The sequence below is a fragment of the Sitophilus oryzae genome, unplaced genomic scaffold (genome assembly GCF_002938485.1).
Source record: "Sitophilus oryzae breed Bouriz unplaced genomic scaffold, Soryzae_2.0 scaffold_1744_pilon_pilon, whole genome shotgun sequence".
NCBI lineage: Eukaryota > Metazoa > Arthropoda > Insecta > Coleoptera > Curculionidae > Sitophilus > Sitophilus oryzae.
Window position 1 is genome coordinate 1,236,204 of NW_022146440.1, and position 26,063 is coordinate 1,262,266.

A 26,063-nucleotide genomic window follows, 5' to 3' on the forward strand; every position below is an offset into this window, starting at 1 on the left:
AAATAAATACAATAATTACTACTTACTAAAAACTCCATTAAAATACATGGTATTAATAGTATAGAGTTCACGGAACATATCAAATTGAATAAACCGTTTTTGTGTACAACAAATTTACAGCTTTTTTTAATATATTGTGTCAATTTTATGTGACACATAAAATGAGCATAGAAAATTTCCCCAATTATTTTGGTTTCTGTTGGTCTCAAATATTACGTCAGTATATAAAAAGTGAATCTATGACTTGTTTTAATAAGTTTATTTTCCAATTTATTTTCATGTATCCACAATAGAATAAACTAGTTTTTTAAATTATCCTTAAATGACGTGGAAAAAACGTTAATTTTGATTTAGTACCAATATCCTAATATGTATTTGATTGCCTACGTACTAGTATTATTTTCAATTTCATTTGTAATCTCTACAACTACTTAACTTTTATTGTTTTCAAACAATACGAAGTTTAAAATGTTATGGTTATAAGAGCCTTATTTGATGCACATCAACGTATTTTTGTTAATTTTGATTTAGTACCAATATCCTAATATGTATTTGATTGCCTACGTACTAGTATTATTTTCAATTTCATTTGTAATCTCTACAACTAACTCTTATTGTTTTAAAACAATACGAAGTTTAAAATGTTATGGTTATAAGATCCTTATTTGATGCACATCAACGTATTTTAAAATAAATAGCTCAATGAATAATCCTAGAAATTATTCTGACTTACATAAAAAAGTAATGATAAAAATAATGATGATTGATTATATAAAATCTAAGAATCAAAAATAGGAATTGGTTAAAAAAATAGAATACAAATCACTAAGTAGTACCTACATTGATTGAGAAAAAATATACAGGATGAGTCTTAAATAAGTGCAAATATTTTCAGGGCTGTTATAGATCTCCATAAAAGAAACATATTTTTTCTTTACCGTTTTTCAAATAAATCTAAAATAATCGAGATATTTTACTTTGAAAATTCAATGTTAATTAGCGCTGATCAATATTGTTGGGATGAATATAATCAGATTAAATAATTTACGAATCCAGAGTCGAACTTGAAATTATTTTAAATAATAATTAAATAGTTTTGTTGCTGTTAAGGTATCCAAAACAAAAAAAAAGTATAAAGTGTGGCATATCATTGTATTCAGAAGACCGAGTTCTTTCAAAACCTAAAATAAAAAATGCAGGTCCGTATTTAAAAAAAATAAGTTGGCCTCTATCTCACAAATTATCAGCTAATTTGAAAATCTAAAAAAACTGTCAGATAGCCCTAATAAAGTGGCTATGAGAATGTCCAATTAGTTTTTTGATTTCCGAAAAATTAAGGACAGGAAAAAATAGAATTGATTTTGAAAAAAATCAGTTTTTTCCAAAAAACTCAGCAATCCTTGAAATTTTTAAAACTTTTTTGATGGCATCTTGGTGAACATCCCAATACACAACTTTGCCCCAATTTAACCATGTTCGTATTATTAGTTAGTACTATTACGGTTACCGAGATACCAATGCTCGTACCTCGAATTTGTAGCACCCTGTATACGGGAAGCTGTCGCTAGAATATTCTATTAATTTTAATTGTGCTTTTTAGACATTGTGAATGATCGTAAACTAAAAAGTATAAGGTGTAATTGAAACCACTAATTTATTGCTCTAATTGCGAGGTTCTGAATGAAGCTTTACAATTAAATAAATGAAGAAAAAAATATGGTTCTCAATATTTAAAAAAAAAGATGTGTCCTAATATTAAAACTATGTACTTACTGTAGGTGGTCTATGGAATACTTTATTATAAATATCGTCATCTTAAATCATACGGGGTGTTCAAAATTCTATGCCAACCTTTCTAATAATATAAAATATTTTTTCTTTGTTTTTTTTTTTAATAGAACAACTTGTATATTTATTTTGTTAAATGGGGAATTAAAAAATAAACATTTTTCGTATTTAAAGTATTTAAAAATGTTTAATGGTTTCGCACATATTTAGGGATTTATTTGCTCTTTGTTCAAATTTTTTTGTTTCGATATTTACTTTAACATCGTATTAACCAGATCGAATCAAACATTAGAACCAATAATAAATATTAAATTAATACTTACAACGATAATTTTTTTTAAATAACAAACTAAACTACATATAGTATGTAAGTGTTTTTAAGTAAAAATATAAGAATTATTGGTATGTTAATTTGTCTTGTCAAAGTAATTAATAACATTTTGTTAGAACTACCTTAATATTCAGTTGTTGTACAGTTAAGTTTTGGAAAAATAACTTATTAATATAAAGACTCATTCAAAAGGATTCGATTAATTTTCTGCTGTCTAGGTTATTCCTGTTTTTCTTCTGGGGAAATTTCCTTCTTCTCTTTCTTTTTTTGCGGCAAAACATACGACCGGATGTAGAAGTCTCCAAACAAAGCAATAATAAACAAATTTTGCGGAATCAAGAACAAGGAAACGATTTTCGGAAATCCACAATCTTGAAGGAACAACAATCTCGTGAACATGAAGAGTATGAATCCAAACTGAATCTAAAAATAATAGTTAAAAGATGTGATGAAATGAAAAAAAGATCGTATTTTTAGCTCAACATTAAGTATGAGCTAAATAGAATATAAAAATTCCTAATTTTGAAATAATTACTACCAACTTGTACAATTATTTTGATGAAATTTAGAACTGAAAAAATTATCAAATAATTAGTTTAGTTACAATTCCTGCATCGTCATATTTTAAATAGGAAGATAAATATTACTTGATTGATCTATATTTAATTGGCTTGAAAATTTTCTATATTCTAAATGGTCATCAATGGTCTAAATGGGCTATTTTTAAATGGTCAAATACACTCACCAACACAAAAACCGAACATCTTAAATTTTGGATGTTTTAAAGTTTAATATATTTTGTTCTAGTGGGCCGATTTTGATGATTTTTTAAGCAATTTGTACCTAAATTCTTTGAATTTTTACTATCTCTTTCTAATTTAAAAATTATAGTTTTCTTCTTAGCTCAGAGCCTATACAGGCCGAGGTTCAAGAAATTAGAGACAAGCTGAAATTTGGCATGTAGCTTCATTTTGTAGATCTTTGAACATCCTAAAACCCCAGCGATGAACAGTTGAGCTCGTCACCCCAAAACCACCCCTACAAGGGGTAAAAATGGCCCTTTCTTACTTTTCCTTCAATAACTCTAAAACTACGAATTTTAGGAAAAAAAGTAACGAGTAAAAAATTGAAGAGAAGAAAATTTCCTACCATATAGATAAATAATCAAAATTTTTAGAATTTCAGTGGCGCAGGTGCGAATTCTTTAATTTAGGTGGATTGTTTTAATAACCCATCATTCTGTGTTCAACTACAAATGAAAGCATTTTTGAGATAAATCTCGAGACCAAAAAATTTATTAGGATACAAGTTCCTATAAAAACGATCTTTTTAATAAAGGTAAGTTAGCAGTTTCGGAGATAATTTTTTTAAATGTGCGTTTTTTATATTTTAAAAACATTGAATAAGAAAAATTGCAGTTTTACAAATAATTTACCATGAAATAGGTAGGTATATTGAAAAATTTACACGTTGAATAACGATAAATAATCAAAATTTTTAGAATTTCAGTGGCGCAGGTGCGAATTCTTTAATTTAGGTGGATTGTTTTAATAACCCATCATTCTGTGTTTAACTACAAATGAAAGCATTTTTGAGATAAATCTCGAGACCAAAAAATGTATTAGAATACAAGTTCCTATAAAAACTATCTTTTTAATAAAGGTAAGTTACCAGTGGCGGAGATGATTTTTTTAAATGTGCGTTTTTTACATTTTAAAAACATTGAATAAGAAAAATTGCAGTTTTACAAATAATTTACCATGAAATAGGTATATTGAAAAATTTACACGTTTAATAACAAAATAAGAAAAACCTTAGCTCAAAAATAGGATAACTTATCTTAAGGATAGTCCTCATTCACTTCCACATTTGTTGGGTTCATACATGTAATGCCTCTGCATTGACCACATGCCATAGTGCAGGCGAGTCCCATTCGCTTGCATGTACATGCTTCTTTACAGCCTCCCGAAGTGCAAATGCAAAAATTTTTTCTAATTCTAAAACCCATGTAGGAGCAATGGGCTGATCTGAAAGTATTGGATTCATCTCTCGATTTTTCAGATTCCTACACCAATCTTGCGGTGGTAAATTGTTATTTAATCAAGCCTGTACCTGTAAGTTAAAAATGAGAATTCAGTTTAACATTTGAATGCAACATAAATTTAACTTACCTGATGAAAAACTCTAAGTCCATAAATCTACTTTTTTTGTCGAGTTTTTAACATATGTTGCTATAAAAAACTGAGATGTAACTTCTTCTAACTTCTCCTTTGTAGCCTCGGGATTATAAAATTCTTTTAATACCTCTCACTAATAACTTTTTCTTCTGGATAGTGTTCATTAAATTAATCTTCCCTTTATTGAACACAACAGACGTTGTATCACAACCAGATATAACGTGAACACTAAAAATCACATTCTTCAGATCCCCCAATTTTTGTTGTAAGGCAGATATCGATTATTTTATTTGGTTTTGATACCTATCCCGGACGAATCATAAATAGTCTCTTGTGGAAATAATGAATCAGTAACACTATAATGTCCGTATCTTCGCTAACTCCTCCTATGGGCCCTTCTGATAAATTGCAATTTATTGCGACTGCTGTAGTTACAATAAGAGTATCGGCATTCGGCATCACCATCAGCGAGTTTAACAGTGATTCCATTTTCCAACAATAGTTTTTCGAGCGCACGAATTAAGTTGCTTTTGTTGATGTTGTTTGACAAAAAATCTGCCTTTCACTGCAGATAAATTCGAGAAAGATACAATTGGTACCATTTTTTTGCCTGCAGATCTGCGATTCTGCTCCACAATTTTGGTCTGTATCTCTTCATAGCCATCAAAAACAACAGTGACATTTTTACCATAGTGATATGTTATCTAATTATAGTATTGTGAGAAAACAGATCTGGAAAATATGGCAGGGTTTTGCCAAACTACCTTATAAAGCAAGTGCTCCCCATCTATTACGTTTTTTTATTTGTTAGTTTTTTATAGCAGCATATGTTAAAAACTCGACAAAAAACATACACATGCTTTATCAACAGTACCTAGCTAAACGAAGTCTTAATACCAACTTCAACTTGGCATCATTACCACCTACATACCTCCAATAGTGCGAAATATCATGGACTTAGAATTTTTCATCAGGTCAGTTAAATTTATGTTGCATTCAAATGTTAAACTAAATTCTCAGGTACAGACTAAAACTTACAGGTACAGGCTTGGTTAAATAACAATTTACCACCGCAAGATTGGGGTTGGAATCTGAAAAAATCGAGAGATGAATCCAATACATTCAGGTCAGCCCATTGCTCCTACATGGGTTTTAGAGAAAATTTTTTGCAATTGCTCTTAGGGAGGCTGTAAAAAAGCATGTACATGCAAGCGAATGGGACTCACCTGCACTATGGCATGTGGTCAATGCAATGGCATTACATGTATGAACCCAACAAATGTGGAAGTAAATGAGGACTATCCTTAAGATAAGTTATCCTATTTTTGAGCTAAGTTTTTTCTTATTTTGTTATTAAACGTGTAAATTTTTCAATATACCTACCTATTTCATGGTAAATTATTTGTAAAACTGCAATTTTTCTTATTCAATGTTTTTAAAATATAAAAAACGCACATTTAAAAAAATTATCTCCGAAACTGCTAACTTACCTTTATTAAAAAGATCGTTTTTATAGGAACTTGTATCCTAATAAATTTTTTGGTCTCGAGATTTATCTCAAAAATGCTTTCATTTGTAGTTAAACACAGAATGGTGGGTTATTAAAACAATCCTCCTAAATTAAAGAATTCGCACCTGCGTCACTGAAATTCTAAAAATTTTGGTTCTTTACTTATGTGGTAAAAAATTCTCTTCTCTTCAATTTTTTACTCGTGACTTTTTTTCCTAAAATTCGTAGTTTTAGAGTTATTGAAGAAAAAGTAAAAAAGGGCCATTTTTAGTTTTGGGGTGATGGACTCAATGCCTCAGCGCTGGAGTTTCAGAGGACATTTAGCACCTTAAAACAAAGTATCTTACAAAATTGCAGCTTGTCTCTAATTTGTTGAAGGTCACCCATGTAAAACGAGGTATCGGCCCTGATCTGTCTATCAATTATACGAGGGAAACAAAACGTTGATATCTTAGTAAAAGTTTCAAACGCCCTGTGGAATATGTTAATAAAGCAAGAAATTTAAAAATTATTTTATCATCTAGGTACATCTTTTTTCGATAGTTTGTTTTTTAACTCATCACAATTGCTTTTTTTTATTATAGCAATATTTTTGTTGAAGATATTCGCTGTTGAATAAGACAGTAACGATTTACATCAATTTTAGCGTTGATTTTGGGTTCTCATCACGACATTTATAAAATAGTGTATATTGTTTTTGTAATATCACTGTCATTGAAAAGTCATATCAGTATTATTTATAGTATCGGCTATTGCTGCTTTAATTGATCCTGGTAGAGATCAACTTTTGAACTTAAAACCATCTCTGCTAAAGTAACTGCCTAACAGACAATAATGCTATGATTTTTCATGTCATAATATGACATTACATAAATCATAAACAAAGCATGGTTTTAATGTAAAAATACGAAAAAATGTTAGTCTTCTTGAGACAACTAGGTGATAAAAATGTTAAATTTCTTGCTTTGTTATCTTCCACCACAACTTTCAAACTAAAATATCAACATTTTGTTTTCCATCGTAATTGACAGATGGCAACTTTCATTTTTAATTTAGAAAGAGATACTGAAAAATCAAATAATTCAGCTACAAGTAATTCAGCTACAAATTGTTGTTGCAGCCCGGCTGGCGCGGCGGGAGGATGCCCGCAGGAAGGCGTTCTCTCCCCTCTGCTGTTGAATGTCGTTATGGACGGACTCCTTAATAGTCTCAACAGGGCTAGTTTCAACACTCAGGGATATACAGACGCTTTGGTCGTGATAGTCAGAGGTAAGTTTAACATAACAGTAAGGGAGCAAATGCAGAGGGCCCTGAAGATTGTGGAATAATGGGTGACACGGAAGGGACCAAATATTAGTCCTACAAAGACCGTAATAATCCCCTTCACCAAGCAAAGAATTTAGGAGAGACTATGATGGCTAAGACTCTGCCGTGATAAGATTCCTCTATCGGGGAGGTCAAGTATCTAGGAATCACGCTGGATACTGCCTGGAACGCCAAACTGACCTGGAACCGATTTGGAAAATGTCACAAGGAGGGCGGTGACTACACTAGCGGTAGTCAGACGACTTCATGGAAATATCTGGGGCCTCAGACCACAGATGGCTGTACTCTGGGGTAGTGAGGCCTTCAGTAACACATGCATCCTTAGTATGGTGGTCTAAGGTACTGCAACAACAACAATGCTCAGCCTCAGCAAGGTGCAAAGACTTCCTAGTCTAAGCATAGCAGGGGCGATGAAATCAATGCCCACTGCATCAATGGAGGCGCTTCTGGACCTTCACATAGTGATCCAGGCGGAGGCAAGATTAGAACTATATCGACAACAAAGTATGTTGTCTCTGGGAAGTAGGACAGAAACAGGATACTAAAAGACGGGGGATTCTATCGGGGGACTTCTACTCCAAATGAGATCAGGCCAAATGACCCGTCTTTATCACTACCACAAACCATTCAAGGTGAACAAACCGGATCGAGGAATTTTGACAGATATAAAATTCCTTCAGGACGGACTAACTTGGTATACAGACGGGTCAAAGACCGCTGAAGGAACAGGAGCTGGAGTATTTGGGAAAAGACCAAGAGTAAGCTTATCCTTTTCCTTGGGTAAATACCCAAAAGTATTCCAAACAGAAATCTTCCCCATTCTACAAGAGAAAACAATAGAAGGCCTTATTCAGGTTAGCTCATCAATATATGCTCAGACACAGCCCCTTATTATTGGAAAAAAATAAGACTCCCCCTGTATATATCAAACAAAATTGCAAATTTTGGTAAACCGAATTTTGAAAAAGCACTATTATACAGTTTTTCTGTAAAAAAAAATAAAAAAATCTTCGGATTTATAATTTTGAGAGGTCATTAAATAAACAGTATATTTAGTTTAAAAACAGATATTTCAAAAACCACTTGGTATAGTATATGACATTATGGTATTTTTAGAATAGAAAATTACTAGAACTGAGCTAAAAATATATATAGTATTCCATTTAAAAACATAAAACTTTATTTTGAAAACATGTTTGAATCGCACTGTAAGTTTACAAAAATATTTTCAAAATGTGCTTTACCATTGTCTCCATATTATGTAAAAAAATTAAATATAGATCACAAACCGAAATCCTAGTACAGAATACGCTCCTTTGAACGCATATTTTAAATGGATTTGGTTTCAATCAACTTCTATAGAGCTATAATACTTAAAAACAATTTCAGAAATATCTTACCAACTGAGTTTGAGTAATAAACTTCTTCAACCAAACCAGCCGTCCATATTTGCTATCATATGCTGTCAACAAATAGTAAGCGTACAATATGCTATGAACGATACAATTGGCCAAACCAACGAAGTAACAGTGTCCACCTCCAATAAATTTAACTGCTATCCAACCTAATACTACCATTCCAAAATGATGGTAAGTATGCAAGAAGCTTATGTGGGTGTTCTTTTTTCTTAAAACGAAAAATACCTAAAATTATGTTATTGATTATACTAAAATACACACAACCAAACTTATATGAAATCATCCATTATTTTTCATAATTTTTGAGACGCATGAAAATTTTGTGTTTATGAATAAAACTCAATCCTTACCAATGACTTTTAATGAAAAATAATGCATATAGCAATAAAAAAAATAATCAGTTCCCAAAATGAACATACTGGTATATTTTTGGTTTCTGAAACGAAATTAAGATTTAAATTTTTAATGGCCAAAAAGCAAAAGAACCATTACAGTTCTTTCTTCTTTCTTTATATCTTGGTATAGATTTGGCAGCCTAGAGTCTCGCTCGTCTTCCTGGAGCTCTGAGAACCCGAATCCGATGATCATCTGATCTTAGACCAATTCTGGTCTCATCCGAAAAAAAGAACATTTTGCCAATTCTGAGTTGTCCAGTTTTGATGTTAAAGGCATCAATTTAGCCGGTCAATTTTATTTTGCCGATATAACTGTGGGATCCTGCTGCCAAACCCTCGAGCACGAAGCCTTTTTCTTACGGTTTCAACTGAAACATTCACACTTGTAGCTGCCAGAAGTTCTCTTTGTAGTTCTGGATGAGAGATGTGAGAGCTTTCACGTCTATGTCTTGTTTTGCTGATTCCATCTGTTGCACCATATGTTCAGTATTATTTCTCTGTATCCTCCCTTTGTGTTAAAAGGTGTATTGATATCATGGAACTAATTACTTCTGCAGCATCTGCTGATATAGTGCGGTACCCTCGACATATTCGCAGCACCAATTGTTCTTTGAACTGCCCTTAATCTTTCCCTGTTCTTCTTAACTTCAACGGATTCTCCCCAAACTTTTGCAGCATACAAAATGGTAGATATCCGAACGGCATGGCAGCCAACATTCTTCGCTTGGTTTTCCCCATAATTGACCAGTTCGGCATAAGCTTTGATAATACATTGCCTCTCTGATTTTGCCGCTAACGTGCGTATGTGCTGAGTAAAATTTCCTCCAGCTCGAAATGTCACTCCCAAGTATTTTATTGTGCTTTAAAGCATAATGGCTTTGTCCTTTACTAGAATGTCCCAGACTGATAATTTGAATTAATCTCCTCCGAGTTAATTTAAACATTCTGTTTTGTGCGGAGCAATTTTCAACCCCACCTCTTCCATCCAGGAACATACCTGAAACGTTGCCTGTTCTGCTATCGTAAAATGATTTCCGATAAAAGCGATGTAATCAGCGTAGGCCAGTACTTCTGTGCCATAGAGAAATTGAAGTCTGAGAAGTCCGTCATATAAGATATTCCAGAGCTAGTATGGACCCCAGCGGCACGCCTTTTCTCAATTCCAAGTCGCAGTCAGCGATCAAAATAGATCGATCACTTAAATAACTTTTGATGCGTTCAATAAATACTGCCTAACATTGACTGGGAGCTAGTATTGACCCCTGTGACAATGTTAGGCAACAAATACTGCCTAACATTCCAACTCAGACATGAGTTAATTTATAACTCATCTATATATAACTCATGTATACTAAGGGCTGGCAAAGGTTAGTCTTGAGTCGAGATTTCCGTATGTAAGAAGAGTACAATGCGTTTATAATGTACTGAACAAAGAGAGGACAGTAAACACGTTGCCAAACGTATGAAATAAACCGAGAAACTGTGCACATCGCTATAGCAGATTTGTCGCAGTTGACCGGTCGACCCAATCAATACCTCTGTCAGTACTTAAAGTTCTAGGGAAAGGTGCATGTCATGCGTTTAGTTTCACGATTTAATTACGTCTCGTGATACTTAATTTGTTTATTTATTAACGAGTCGTTGTAATTTTCCCTATAGCTTGATTTTTTTTAACTGCAAGCTAGAAACACTTGCATTTTTGGTAAAAATAAGTGGAATTGAGTGGGTGTTCGATAGTGGTCGCGCTATTAGAACTATGAATTCAAAAATCGATATCTTGAAATCTATTAGAAATAATAGATTGTAGTTTTTTCAAGAACTTTGTTAATATTTTTGCTGTATTTTCTTTGTAGAGAGTATGTGAATATCTTTATCAATAAAAAAAAATTACACGATTGCTGAAAATTGCTATGCTCTAAAAGTAAATGGATGGATTGTTTACAATTTTTGAATGGAAAAAACAACCTTATCGAATTTTTCTTATGTAAACATATTGTAAAATATCCGATCTTGAAAATAAAAAAAAAGTTTCAATATCTAAAGTTTCTTAAAGGTTAACCTTAAAAGGTTCTTGAAGTATGGCCTGTTATGTGTTAAAAAGTTGAGTTTTTAAATTATCGCGATTACTGACGTTTTCTCTTTATAAAAGAAATGACACCTTAACGATATCCTTATAATCCCATTTCAGATGCTCAGAAACATGTCTAATAATTTTATCTAGTTATCTCTTGAAAAAAAAGTCTTTTAAAAATAAGCGGTTTGCGATTGTGATTTTACTTTACTTGATAGGGAAAGGCGTATCGGCAACGCCGCAACATCACACCGTCGCGCGTCGCGTCGGTTGGTCGCATTTCTCTCACTCCGACTTAATAAGATCTCTATGCGATTTACTTCCACACATGTAAATGCCGACCCAAACGTAACAGTTGCCAGCACGGTATATAACTCATGTATATATATACTTTCCAACACGTTGAACACATTTTTTACATCTAATGTCATCAACAGCATCACGTTTATCAATCTAGTTTCCTTGAGATTTTTAATCATTTTAGTGACTTTACTAAATGGATCTATTGTACTCGTTCCTTTTCTAAAACCAAACTGTATCTTAATCAAACCTCATTTTTGTACTATTTATTCTTCCAATTTCATCTTTAAGGTCATTTCTAGAAGTTTACCTGTATGAAGTTTTATCAGCCTCCTTTTTTGGCTTCCCCACAAGTACTAATTGAGTGCGTTTCCATTTTTGCGGGAAGTTAGCAGCCTTGATGATGCCATTAGAAACGTTGGAGATAATTTTGGGTTGTTCCTCGGTCAAACGTTGGACAACCTCGTGCTGAATTCTGTGTGTCCGCATCAGTAATTAGCGGGAAGTGATCATAATGTGCCTTGGCCTTTTTGATACTATCACTTTTGGGAAATAACTTCTGATCCTGCCTGTTTTTATCAATCGCACGTCTGACCTTTATTTTCTTGGTTACGATCTTGTATGCCTGTCCCCAGATGTCCTCTTCCAAATTGTCTAACATGGCTCTCCATAACTGCTCTTTTGATTTTAGAATCTTCTTTTTAAGGGTACTGCGCGCTATACGGTACTCTGTTTCGGCTTCTTTTGAATTCGTCTGGGATAATTCATTTCTGAGCAATCTGGTAGGAGTTCTTCTTGCTCTCAGACTTGTTTTCGTGCGTCTGTTATATCACTATTCTATCAGTATGCTGGTTTTCTATTATATTTACTATTATACTACTACTCAACTCTAATATTTACAAGTTAATAAGTAATACTTTTTTGAAACTTTCATTTAGAATCCATACCAAACAAAATACATAAACCTTTATAAATAAATCACATATTGACCATTTGACCTTTCCAATATCGCAGCATTGTAAGAAAAGAATCGAAAATTAATGTAGACTATTATTTACTATTATTACCACAATTTTGTAATAGTTTATTGTTTCGATAAATGAACTATAATTAAATAAACCTAGCCAATTTTAACAATACTACATTATTATTCTATGATATGCCTATTGAAATAAATAGGACTTAAGATTTTGCACCCTAAATTAAGTAACCAACTTTAAAATCTTTAATAAATAAATATGTATTTCAAATCTAACCAAAAATTAGTTTGAATTGAGATAATTGTTATCTCTCATTACTTGCTACTCATCATGGTGGAACACGATTATTTTAACTTCATTATTTAAAAGGAAGTAATATTTATACAGGGTGTTTTTTTTAAAAAACATGTGCCATGTTTCAAAAAACATATGCCATTGAGGGTAAAACTTACTATAAGTGCGACATATTGTAATGCTAATAAAGTGTCGACAAATATGTCGACACAAGAGACGTGCATATGGGTTATCACTGGAATATTTTTCTAAAAAAAATATGTGCGCAACTGACTTTTTTTTATTTTGTAGCAGACGTTGTAGATTAAATGGTGATTAAAAGTTGTCTCTTGATATTTTGTTGATTTCGGTCTCCTTGATGAGATAAACGCAATTTAATTTAATTATTAATTTGCGTTAATCCAATTCTAATAGCAACCGCAAACTAACTTGTGTAGCAACATTTAAAACATTTTAAAGTAATTAAATTACCAAAATGTTAACAAGTACTCATTAATTTTTCATCAAAAATTATAAAAACAGTTCCTATTTTAAAGTTTTAAAGTTACAGGATATTAAAAAATAGTCCTTTTGTACTTAAATATCTTAATATTTTAATTTTATTAATTGCCATTAGTAAAATTGCATTTATCTCATCGAAGAGATCGAAATGGACAAAATATCAAGGTGAATATGTCAGTGGCGCACAGTTTTTTCTTAATATATATTCATTCCAGTGATAACCCATATGCACGTTTCTGGTTAATCTGTCGATGCTTTTTTAGCACTAAAATACGTAAAGGTGCGTTTAGACTTAAGCACGCACGAGCTGAGCTTAGGCGCACGGCATTCATTCGCGCTCTCGGCTCCGTTTAAATTAAAAACTTATTTTTCGACGAATAAAGTGATCCACTTGTGCGCGCACAGCAGAGTTGTCTCATACCGATCAATATTTTTTTTGACACAGGAGAGCTATATCAGCAGAGGAGGGCTATGATCAGTTCAAAAACTTTACGAGAATGACCTGGCTGACTTGAATATTTACTAAATTTAATTACATCAAAAATTACGAAAAAAGATAAAAAAAACAATATCGCCAAAAGAACGCTGAGCCTTTACTTTACGTTTCTTGGCAAGTTTTTAAACCTTCCATCGCGTATATTATTCCTGAAACAGCGACTGTAGGTATATTTCTGGGGTATATATCGGATTCAATGAAGGTAGAAGCAGATGATGGGGTATTAGTAGATCTATATTCTGAAATATTCATATCAGATGTACTTGGAGATGTAAAGTCGTGATGGGAGCTGGTGTTAGATGTAACGGAATGTTCATTACTGAAAGCTAGGGACGTTTATAGGGGAGAGACTGTGGAAATATTATTACATGGAGAAAACAGCTTTTCATTTTTTTAGCATTATTAATATCGGTATGTTCAATATTAATTTTATTTGCAAGGTCTTGCCATCATTAATGGCAAGTAATTTTTTTTGGTTTTTGAATAATACGCAGAATGGTTTACGTCCCATAATTTGGTTTGGTTTGGAAAGTCGTGATGGGAGCTGGTTTTAGATGTAACGGAATATTCATTACTGAAAGCTATATAGGGACGTTTATAGGGGAGAGACTGTGGAAATATTATTACATGGAGAAAACGGCTTTTAATTTTTTTAGCGTTATTAATATCGGTATGTTCAATATTAATTTTATTTGCAAGGTCATTTATTTGCAGTTATTTTTTTTGGTTTTTGAATAATACGCAGAATGGTTTACGTCCCATAATTTTTTTAAAATAGTTTTCATATTCTTGTATTGACAGTAATGAAAATTCGTGGTTCCATAATTTAATTTAAGAAAACGAAAAATAAACACACCCGTACATACGCAGACAAAACGAATTGCCGGTGCAAACTGAGCGTTCGCGCACACATAAAATCCCTTTGAGCACGGACCAAGAACCGATACAGACGGCTCGCGCTTGCGGCTGCTCGCGCACGGGCAGATTCAGACTGAGCGTGCGCGCACAGCCGTTCACGTTATTTTTACGTGAGGAATTTCGCCACGAGAGATGGCAAATGTTTTTAGAAACACTCTGTAGATTACTGTTTATGCTTTACAATAAAATAAACTAGTAAGAATATATTTATGCTTACTGTGTCGAGTAGATCGGCCATTTTCAATAAGAAATACAAATATGTGATTTTTAAGAATTTTAGACCCCAATAACTGTTAGAATAGTCCACCGGTGTACATTGAGTATCAACGACGCTCCATGCAGTCCAACACTAAAAATATATAAAATTGATTTTTTTTGTACCAAAAAAATAAATGCTCGACTTACAATGTATACAACGTAAGAATTAACCAATACTTGAACGGTGTTATAAAGAATCATCACATATTTGAGATCAAAGGGTGGTCTGTTTTTCATGTAATTAGGACCCCAATCAAATACGAATTTGCAGTATAAAAAAAGAACTATCACTACTGGTAAAGGACTAGACATCAATGGTAAATCTGCAGTCCGAGGATCTAAAATAGAAAAATTATTATAATATGAATAATGCAGTGCGACTGTTATTAGTAGGTATAATTATTGTTGGAAAAGAAAAAAGAACTGGTGGCTCATTAGCATATTTGAAAAAAGTATTTCTTTACGAATAATTCTGTACCACACACTTGGTTTTTCGAATCAAATTGTCATTATATTTGAAGACTGCAAAGGAAAAACCAGATATGTCACGTTTTTATAGAAATTAAGATGACAACACAACTTTATAGGCAAATATTAGCGTTATTCGATGTACCATCAAAGAAAGCATCATTACGCTTAGTCCCAGAGATATTAAAGCTTGGTTCATGGCTTTTCAGTACAAGGCAAAAACCAGAGTAGTCCACGCGTAAATGGCAAAAACCAGAGATGTCCTTACGAATGGGCGACCAGCATGCATCTTGCAGTTAGTATTACATGTAGCAAATTTATGTATTCTAATAAAAACCTAGTTAAATATTAATTTTCTTCCTACAACAAAAAAATAATACTTTAGATTTAGGTTTTATACAACCTTTAATTGGACATCGCTGGTTTTTCCCCTGTTTTGTTTTGCATTTTGATATTTTTATTTCTATATTTCAGAATATCGCGATAATTAACAATATTAATAATTCAGAATTGGTAGTAATATACAGGGTGTTTTAGATTTTAATCGTGAAAATTTAATAGACGATAGAACTTGCAAAAATAAAACAAAAAGTTCATATCAACTTGTAAGATTTAAAGCTTCCTTTTTGAGATACAGGGTGTTAAAGTTACTTAAAAAAGGAAAACAAATTAAGATATTTGAAAAACTATTTAACCGATTTTGATATAACTTGACCCGTTTATAATACTTACTATGGGACTTAATTTGATGTAATTAGATTTAAGTTTAATGGCCAGGGGCGGCGGTGGGGCATCACTGTTAAATTATTTTAAAGGAAAAAATATTCACGCCACTGCTTTTTTAGAAGTTTAATATTATTTTTGGATTTAGTAATTAAAAATATTATTTTTTTTCTCCTGATTTTTTTGTCTATCTTGCTTACTTCTTGCGAAAAAAAATTAAATTAATTTATTCACTCCACCCTGGACAATAAATTAAATAATAATGGTTAGGTTATAGACAAAAAAGTCAGGAGACAAAAAAATAATATTTCTAAAAAAGCAGTGGCGTGCCTATTTTTTCCTTTAAAATAATTTAACAGTGATGCCCCACCGCCGCCCCTGGCCATTAAACTTAAATCTAATTACATCACACACACAAATTAAGTTCCATAGTAAGTATTATAAACGGTCAAGTTATATCAAAATCGATTAAATAGTTTTTCAAATATCTTAATTTTTTTTCTTTTTTAAGTAACTTTAACACTCTGTATCTCGAAAAGGAAGCTTTAAATCTTAAGGTGGGTATTCACTTGCAACAAAACACTCCGAACGAACCAAACGCGCCGCGCGCGCTGTAACAAGTTTGTGTAGTCAGTACGTTGCGCCGAACCGAACCGAACGCGCCAAACATTTTCCGAAGCTTGTCGGTAAACGGGATTTGGTCAAAAAAATTTGTTCGTTGGCCGGTGTTCAGTGGATACGACAATTTTGAACGTTCGTTGTGTTTGGGGTGTTTTTAAACTGTACCTAGCTATGGAGTGGAACAGAGAAAAGTGTTTAGAGTTAATTGATGAGTTTGAAAGGCGGCCTGTTTTATTAAATTAATAATTAATTATTAAATTAATTAAATTCTTCTTATGCATATAATCTAGGTCACTAAGTAAGGCCATTGACGGCGCTAAAAGAGGCGCCTTGCCCACATTTTTCGTCCTTTTATTTTTTTCTCTTTTTTGTTACCCGCTAATGCCTCTATAATTAAAAAAGCACCAGCGGCTATGGTAATATCAGATGCATGTTTATCGACAAACACACTAAAACTGATTCACACACTGATTACTGATGGGAACGCAGCGAACACCGCAAACAGGCAGAACGCTCCGCGCAAAATGTTTTGTTGCAGGTCGTTCAGAGCGCTCCCGGAAAATGTTTTGTTGCAGATTGTTTGGAGTGCGCGGCGAGTTTGGTTTGTTCGGAGTGTTTTGTTGCAAGTGAATACGCACCTTTATGGTGCATTTAGACTTGAGCACGCACGAGCTGAGCGTGCGCGCACGGCATTCGTTCGCGCTCTCGGCTCCGTTCAAATTAAAAACTTATTTTTCGACGAATGAAGTGATCCATTTGTGCGCGCACAGCAGTGTTTTGTTGGCGAAAATAATGGACGACCAAGAAATAGTCGAGCCTGAAGTCATTGTTATGCACAGCTTAATTATTAAAAAGAAGATAAATCGAAAACATCGTCGCTGGTGGCAAACCCAAATTTTTAGAAATTGATATAATTTACTGCAACAACTTAGTGTCTGAGGAGCGCTATGATCAGTTCAAAAACTTTACAAGAATAACCAGCCCCGACTTTAAATATTTACAAAATTTAATTAACACCAAAAATTACGAACAAAAGATACAAATTTTAGAATAGCAATTTCATTAATATCGACATATTCAATATTAATTTTATTTACAAGGTTTTGCAATGCATTATATTTTTTTTTGATTTTTTAATAATACAAAGAATGTTTAACATCCATAATTTTAATAAAGAAAACGGAAAAAAATTACACACGCACGCACGAACGCAGACAAAACAAATTGCCGGTCCAAATTGAGCGTTCGCGCACACATAAAATCCCTTTCAGCACGGACCAAAAACCGACACCAGACGGCTCACGTTCGCGGCTGCTCGCGCACAGACAGATTCAGGGTGAGCGTGCGCGCACAGCCGTTTACACTTGAGCATTCGCGGAGGATCAGTGCGTGCGTGCTCAAGTCTAAACGTACCATTACAAGTTGATATGAACTTTTTGTTTTATTTTTGCAAGGTCTATCGTCTATTAAATTTTACCGATTAAAATCTGAGACACCCTTACATTGTCCTAATAATTCAATCGTAAATAATACATTTCTTAAAAATTTACGAATGGGGATAAGATTCTAACACTAAATAGAATTTTTCTCAGCTCCAATTAAAATGGACAAAGCTGTTTTTTCCGTGTAATCTTCACTTATGGCCACCACAACTAAAATAAAATTTACAATTCTTTTTTTTTAAATGTCAAAGTTGACGCATATGCTCTGTCATTCTATTCAGAATACCATTTTCTATGAAATGCAGTCAAAAAATACCAAGGGTGTCATTTAAAAATCGGGAGTAGTAGATTTCCGGTAAAAGAGGAAATAACCGAAAATAATTGAAAACATCAATCAATCCTAATTTATGTCATATACTAACGTACCAAATCTCGTTTTTTTTATCTGAAAAATTGAAAAAGTTGTACAGGTGAGCCACTTTTGAGACGCACCCGGTATAATGTAGAATGTTTAGGAGAGGATTAATCACCGCGACCTTAAAGATCTATTGTGTGTTCCCCTTTCTTGAGTTATAACGAGTTATAATGAGTCTCAGGGCTTTAACAAAAGCCAGTATCTGAGACGGTTCTACAGAGGCTAGCTCTCCATCCTCGACATCAGCCGTACCAAAGTTTATGGCATGAACGGTTGTCGTTTTAGCGCACTCAGTGATAAGGTGATCTGGTGTTTCTCCATTTTCCCCAAAGAATCTGCATTCGCCGTTGTTTCTCAGCTTCAGCCTGCTGAAGTGTTCGTTGAGGAGACAGTGCCCTGTTTGAAACCCCGTGACAATCCGAAGATTGCTATTACTTAAATCAAGAAAAATCTTTTTTGATTTTTCTCGCTCGTAAGTTCTGAGGAACTTTTCGAGTCTCTTATTGCTGTCGGTACTTGAGCCGACCTCAAGCTTGAGCACGGTCTTAGATGAAAAATGTACTATAGAGGAGACTTAATCAAGAAGGCGTCAAACTGCACATGCGTATAGAGACGGAATCTCGAGTCTTGAGTATGGCTTGGCTAAGTTCGACTCTGAGATTGAGATCGGACTAGAGGTACAGCAATTAGACCATTGGAGGACTCCCATTCCAGGTTAGGGATGGAGTCTTCCAGGTTCTTCAGTTCCGCTTTTAATTGTTTTCCGCTAGAAAAACAGAACGGTTCTGATCCAGTTAGTGGGAGTGTTCGCTCCTTTTCTAGCTAGATTATTTGCTTTTTCATTGCTTCTATCCCTTGATGAGGTGGCACCCAGGGTAGGAGGACTTTATTTTCTTTGCCTAATTTGTTCAGCTTTCTAGGCATTCTTTGACCAACTTGGAATTGATGGTTACTGAGTTGATCGCATTTAGTGCTGCTTCACTATCGGATAAGTCATTTGCTGTTTTCGATAGTGCCTATCTAAGATATATATATATATATATATATATATATATATATATATATATATATATATATATATATATATATATATAGATTGTACGCATCTTTCGATAATGTAGATTTCTTCCTGAAGGACGCTGGGTTAGGTGCCTATTGATTCGGAGTATTTAGTTGTCGGCCTAAATACTCCTAACTCTGTCCCTGCTTTGGTTTTGGAAGCATCAATATAGCACGTTTTGATATGGTACCCGATATAATAGTAGACTTTAAACTATAGTGTTGTATGCAAATAATATTCAAGAGGGTGTCAGAAATACTTATACGTATAATCCAAAATATTATGTATAATAGGAAGATACAAACTTACCTGATAAGTCATTCATCAGCCAAAAGTAATTTTCAAATATTCTTTTTAGAAGCAGCGCCATATTTTTAAATTAATTATTAATTACTTTATTAACTTTGTTGTGCTTCAGTTGTAACTTACTGTACTTGAAGAAATAAAATCAAAATGTACGAATTATTGTTTTTGCTCATTCGTTAATCGGCAACTAAAACGCACAACACACCAAAGTTGAATAAAATATTTTTTTGTGAAGTAAAGCATTACCATTTTCGGAATAATTAATAAAACGCTATGTAATCGGGTATTTGTAATTATAATGAGGATTTATTTGACTGTTTGTAAGGTTTTATGGATATAAACTTTATACAAAAGTTTAATTTTTACTTTCCCTTTCTATCTTCATTTAGTCTTAATATGATCTATTATGTTTTTTTACATAAGTTTTCTTTGCATAATACAGTTATTATAGAATCCACGGAAACTTAAAATAATATATCTAACATAATATTTACTATTCCTGTTAAAAAACATGTTTAAGAATAATCACGATGTTAATCGTAGATGCCACAAGCAATTAACAATATCGATAATTCCATCCAGATTCCTTCCATTTTTTTACCAACTTTATTAAGCTTATAAATAATCAAGTACCTTTAAAAAAAGTTAAACAATGCAAAATTGAAAATGCATGGCAACGAAAAAAACTTTCATCAAAATGTTGTAATTCCATACCGAAATATAATTAACCCTGATTTGTTTTCATATTATATGCACTAATATGATTAAATAATGTGAGAAATATTAGTGCGCATTTAACTGTTTTCAGCTTTGTGAATACTTATGCGATAGTTACCTTTTACATAAAGTAGTGTTAAGTAGTATAATATTTGGATATGGAATGTTGAATCGTATTTATGTTTCCAGTGTACGGAATGCCCAATATTTAACAATTTACAAATTACAATTAAGTATATTTCTAAAAACCCGAAAACATCAAAAAATATGTATTACTATTGATACGATACTAGTATACAAATAAAGAGGAAACCGTCGTGGCTCACTGACAAAATGAAGTACATAAATGCAGAAAAGCATAACAACTGCTTACACATGAAACTTACTTGAAAAGCTTACAAATAGGACAATGGAGAACAGGTACCATTGGAAACTTAAAAACAGCGAAGTCAGATAAGCAATAAAAAAAGAAGAAAACAGCATCTGGGAAAAGAAATTAGTGGAGATTAAGAGCATGATAGAAGGTGCCCAGAGCACTAAAGTTTAGAGAACCATTAGAGAACTAAAATTAGATAGTAAAAGAAGGAACACCACCTTAATTGGCCTAAAAGCTTTAACATCTTAATACAGGGCACTATTGATTGAAACTAGGCCAGATGTCATAGTTGTAGACTCTGCCAACACAGAAGAATATCATGAAAGAAAACTAAATATATCAGTGGAAGACGCAAAAAACGCGAATGAAAAATAAAAGAAATTCAAACCCAGGTAATATCCCAGCTGAGCTACTTAAATGCAGAGGTTACTCTCTGCTCTCTGATCGAACCCGAACCCTTAGCAGCCCTATTGAATAAATGCCTAGCAATTAATAAAATACATTAAGAATGGAAATTGCCTCATTTAGTGGTTATCTATATTCAAAGAAATGGTGCAGAGGACTAAGTATCAATTGCACGTTGGCCTTGATGCAACAGAGGACCAAGTGCTAATTGTACGATAGGCAGGTTGTTTACTAGAAGTCTACAATCCGAAATAAGGGCAAATACTGGTCATAAAATTGGAGAAGACCAAAATGGATTTAGACTGGGCCGACCTTGCGTGAACAACCTTTTCATATTTCATCAGCTTCTGAAAAAACAAATATTTGTAGAACAGGAAGTTCACTTAAGTTTTGAATATCTTGAAAAGTCCTTCGACACAATACCCCATCAAAAATTCTCTCGAAAAAGGCTCTCGAACGGCTAGCTGTCAATACGGATCTAGTAAAAATAATTAAAGAACTATATAATAACAATATATCGCTCATAAAATAGGGAATCAACTATTTGAACCTATAATAACCACAAAGGGTCTTAGACAAGATTGCAGCCTCTCAATGTGAATATATTTGAATTTCTATAGGCGCACAAAAGTGTTTTACTTTAAATTTTGCTTCAGATGGGTTAGTGCTTGCGCAAGATGCTTTTGACTTTAAGTACATGATGAGGAGACTGTATACAATACGACAAATGGGGCCTAGCAGTAAGTCAGTCAAACAGAATATCTGGTAATCAATAATGAAGCGGCCTTTAAAGTTTTGATTATGGATGATACTCAGGTCACAAAGGTCGACGACTTTAAATATTTAGTGTCAATCGTAACTCAACAAAGCAATTGAATAGTAGGATGTCTGAATTAATTGTGGTCGTGACAAATTTTGATTGAATCTATGATTGTGAAGTGTGAACTCAAATGCCGAAATTAAGAGAAGACTTACAGCACTCGAAAATTGTGCGTCTCAGAAAGAACTCAGGCATATCGAAAATGGACCGAATTTAGGTTGATTCTCACTATACCTTCCGTTTCCATTCCATATCCATTTCATATCCGTTCCATATATTTTATTGTATTGACGCTATACGTAAGCGATGGTTCCGTATCAGTTCCATACTTTTTATTGTACAATTTATATAATTATGGAAGTTTGATTTTAAGAATTTGATCTTCTGAAAAATGTAATAGGTATAATTAAGAGGTGAAAGAATAAATAAACACCATCAAAATTTTAACAGAGCTGGTACAAATGTAAGAACTTGACAACACTGTTTCCGATACGCCTCAGTTCGTCCACCAAAAAAAATGTATGGAAGGAAAGGATATGGAACGGAAGGGAAACGAAACGGATAGTGTGCATTGTCTTATTCGTTTACATGATATAATATTTTATGTAAACGGACGAGAAATGGAAGGGAGTTGATAGTGAGAATCAACCTTTACTGATAGAGAAATCGGACATCGAATGAATGCCTCAGTACTAAAGAATAGCTAAGTACTAAACCGAACTGGGAAGCAGCAGTGTTGCTGTATTCTTCTTACAGATACCTTAATCAGATTTAAAATATGCTGATAATTAATTTACTTTACGATCTACTTAGTACTTAGTACTTTACTTAGTACTGAAATAATTCCAAGAAATATTTTTTTTCACTAGGTATAAGTAAACATATTGAATGAAACACAAAAGTCAATGACTGACATTCATATACATATAATAAGAAATAATTGGTTAAATTGCGTAAATTATTTTAAGCTTTACGAAACAACGGCGAATGCAGATTCTGTGGGGAAAATGAGGAAACACCAGAACACCTTATCACTGAATGCGCCGAGACGACGACCATTCGTACCATGAACACACCATGAACTTTGGTACGGCTGATGTCGAGGATGGAGAGCTGGCCTCTGTGGAGCCGTCTCAGAGACTGGCTTTTGTCAAAGCCCTGAGACTGTATGATGAGTTATAACTCAAGAAAGGGGAACACAAATGATCTTTGACAAAAAGATTTATAAATCTAATTTTTTTTTATTAATTTTTCATCTCTCGTTTAAGAAAACTAAAAGAAAAAACAAAGTTTGCCAAGTTCGTCCCATTGACTCAACGCCCTCAGCTTGAAGTGTTGATTTTTAAATTTACTAATACCAAAGTTTATATACCGGGTGAGTCCCAAAAATGGCTCACCCCTATAACTTTTTTATTTTTTCAGATAAAAAAACGAGATTTGGTATGTTAGTATATGACATAAATTAGGATTGATTGATGTATTCAGTTGTTTTCTGTCACTTCTTGTTTCACCGGAAATGACTACAACTTTTGATTTTTAAATGGTACCCTCGGTTTTTTGTTGCTTTATTTGATAGAAAATTATACTCTGAATAGAATGACATATCATATGTCAACTTTGACATTTTCGAATATGGTTTATTTGAAATTGCAACATGCGATTCATAATGACAATTTGACTCGAAATACCAAGTGTGTGGTACCAAATTATTCGTAAAAAAATGCTCTTTCCAAATATGTTATTGAGCTACCCTCGTTCCATTTGAAAAAATTGAGATATGAATAAAAATACGATTTGGGCATCTTTTAACCAGCTAGGACAAGAGACGAATAACATAGACTATCAAATCTATTTTTCCAAGGCTCCTTGACTAAAAATTAGTGTTTTTAACACAGCCATGGCACTCTAGATTATTATTAGAAAATAATAATTTTTCTTCTAAATTTTAAATAGTGAATCGACTGTAAATAAAAATGTACGTATATCATAATGTAGATTTTTACTAGCGCTAATAACTTAAAGTTTATTACCAAATTATTCAGTATCTAATTAATCAATGGTTATAAAACAAAGTACTATTAACTTCCATCCTACTTATTTAATTTTTAAATCATGTATATTCCTTAGAGCCTTATCAGTTCATTCTACCCCTCTCCGTACATTTATAATCTGTTAGCTTTTATATAGAATCAGCTACTGGATAAAAAAAAAGTTTTTGAAGTGAAACTTTATTACGCGTGTTGGGAGTAAAAATGAAAAGGCCGTGACACGACACGCGACACAACAGGCGAGAGGAAAAGTGTTAAGGACAGCCTACGGCTTAGAAAAAATCGTCCGATTCAAATTAAATTTGGTATGTCGATAGATTGGACCAAGGCCAACTTGACCGCGTACGACACGTGTCACTGTGACAGTTTTGACGTAAGAAACGTCAAAAGAGAAACGTCAAACGATAATGAGTCGTTAAATCGCAACCAAATTTGATGGGTAAGGTAAATGTGAGCGACGGTGCACACGGTCCAATCCTGCAAAGTTGGATACGACGTTTCGTTTACATCTTCAGCAGGGTGGAACTAAGGATTTGATATTGAAGAAAAATGTGGGTCGATTTCGGCATAATCGGGGACGGGTTACAGGATGACGTCCTCGACGTTTAGTACCGATGCCAAGGAATGGATGAAATCATCAGAAGTTTTATATATTAATTATAGGTCGATTGGAACCAAACTCGCTACGTGGATAGAGGTTGAACCTGAATGGAGTCCTCAGACAGACAGACGGTCATTTTACTACAAATCTTGTGAAAGTGAATCAAATTATTCATTAATTTTTAATGTATTACTTTTTCAACATTTCATACTACGCTTTTTCAAATGTATGATCTTCAAATCCTTCAATTTAATAGTTGTTTATTCATGGTGCACATACAATTTTTTTATATTAAGTTTTCATTATTCAATATTAAATCTAGAATTCAATAAAAATTGTGAATTACTCTTACTCATTTTAGTACCTTTACGTTACAGGATGTTGCGAGGTTAAAGATATTTATTTGAAAATTTAAATGTAAATGCTATTTGTTTGCATAGTGTGTTTAAGCGAAAGTCAAAAACTATTAAACGTGGTATAACCAAATATTTTAAATAAAAAAAAATAAAAATAAATTTGTAATGTTCCTGATAGCAACTGATCAAGTTAAATTAAAAGTCATAATTATAAGTTACACAAAAATGTCACCATACATATGATAAAAAGTAATGTTTCGATTGCACTGTAATACATCGTTTTACAATCATAGGAGTGCCATCTATCATTACTTCTTCATTTATAACAAAGAATATTTCTTTAAACTACTTTTTAATAAATATCAGCACTACGCGTTAACAGCACATACCACAGAAGAACCCATACCTTATTATTATTATTATTATAACCTTGAGGTTATGAATAATTAAGTACTTAATTAAGGCCTAGTCGATCAGGGTATCAAAAATTTTGATAATAAAAATGGCTGATTTCATGCCCTTATCAAGAATTAAACCTGCGACCTGCGATCTTTGGTATCAAAATCGAGCGCTGTACCTCTCCGTTTCTTAGTCAATTAAAACCGAAAAAAAACATTAAAAGCAAGATACAATATGTAAATATAAAAAAATGTAAATACTTTCTCTCGCATGATACAGTAATATAAATAGAATAAATTATATAAAAAACTAGCGATCCGAACATTCTTGTTTCATAGTTTTTATCACTAAGATTGATGCCAAACAAGCAAATACTCAAAGGCAGACTAATAACTGTATCTATATCACAATATCACATATTAAGAAGTCATTAATTATATGCTTGCCAAATAAGATGAACCCACAAAGATAATTGAATTGTTCTATTTTTCTGTACCACTGACACTGTTAATAATTATTATGGGATAATTATTTAGTGGACAA

General features: G+C 33.0%; 1 protein-coding gene across 1 annotated transcript; it reads right to left on the reverse strand.

Annotated features, from left to right (window-relative positions):
- Nucleotides 1-1,642: 1,642 nt before the first annotated feature.
- On the reverse strand, nucleotides 1,643-20,008 carry LOC115881897 (elongation of very long chain fatty acids protein AAEL008004-like). The gene is made up of 5 exons (XM_030899619.1): nucleotides 19,802-20,008; nucleotides 14,911-15,101; nucleotides 14,723-14,854; nucleotides 8,533-8,775; nucleotides 1,643-2,542 (listed from the first exon to the last, which is right to left on the reverse strand). The coding sequence occupies exons 1-5, from the start codon at nucleotides 19,860-19,862 to the stop codon at nucleotides 2,339-2,341; spliced, it is 831 nt and encodes a 276-aa protein (XP_030755479.1). The 5' UTR covers nucleotides 19,863-20,008; the 3' UTR covers nucleotides 1,643-2,338.
- Between the last annotated feature and the right edge of the window lie 6,055 nt (nucleotides 20,009-26,063).

Excerpts from the sequence above, each read along its gene's own strand:
- LOC115881897 (XM_030899619.1), bottom strand. The coding sequence starts at position 19,862 with ATGGCGCTGCTTCTAAAAAGAATATTTGAAAATTACTTTTGGCTGATG. Across the intron at positions 15,102-19,801 it reads GCTGATGAATGACTTATCAG|ATCCTCGGACTGCAGATTTA; the intron begins GTAAGTTTGTAT and ends TTTCTATTTTAG. Across the intron at positions 2,543-8,532 it reads TTATTACTCAAACTCAGTTG|ATTCAGTTTGGATTCATACT; the intron begins GTAAGATATTTC and ends TATTATTTTTAG.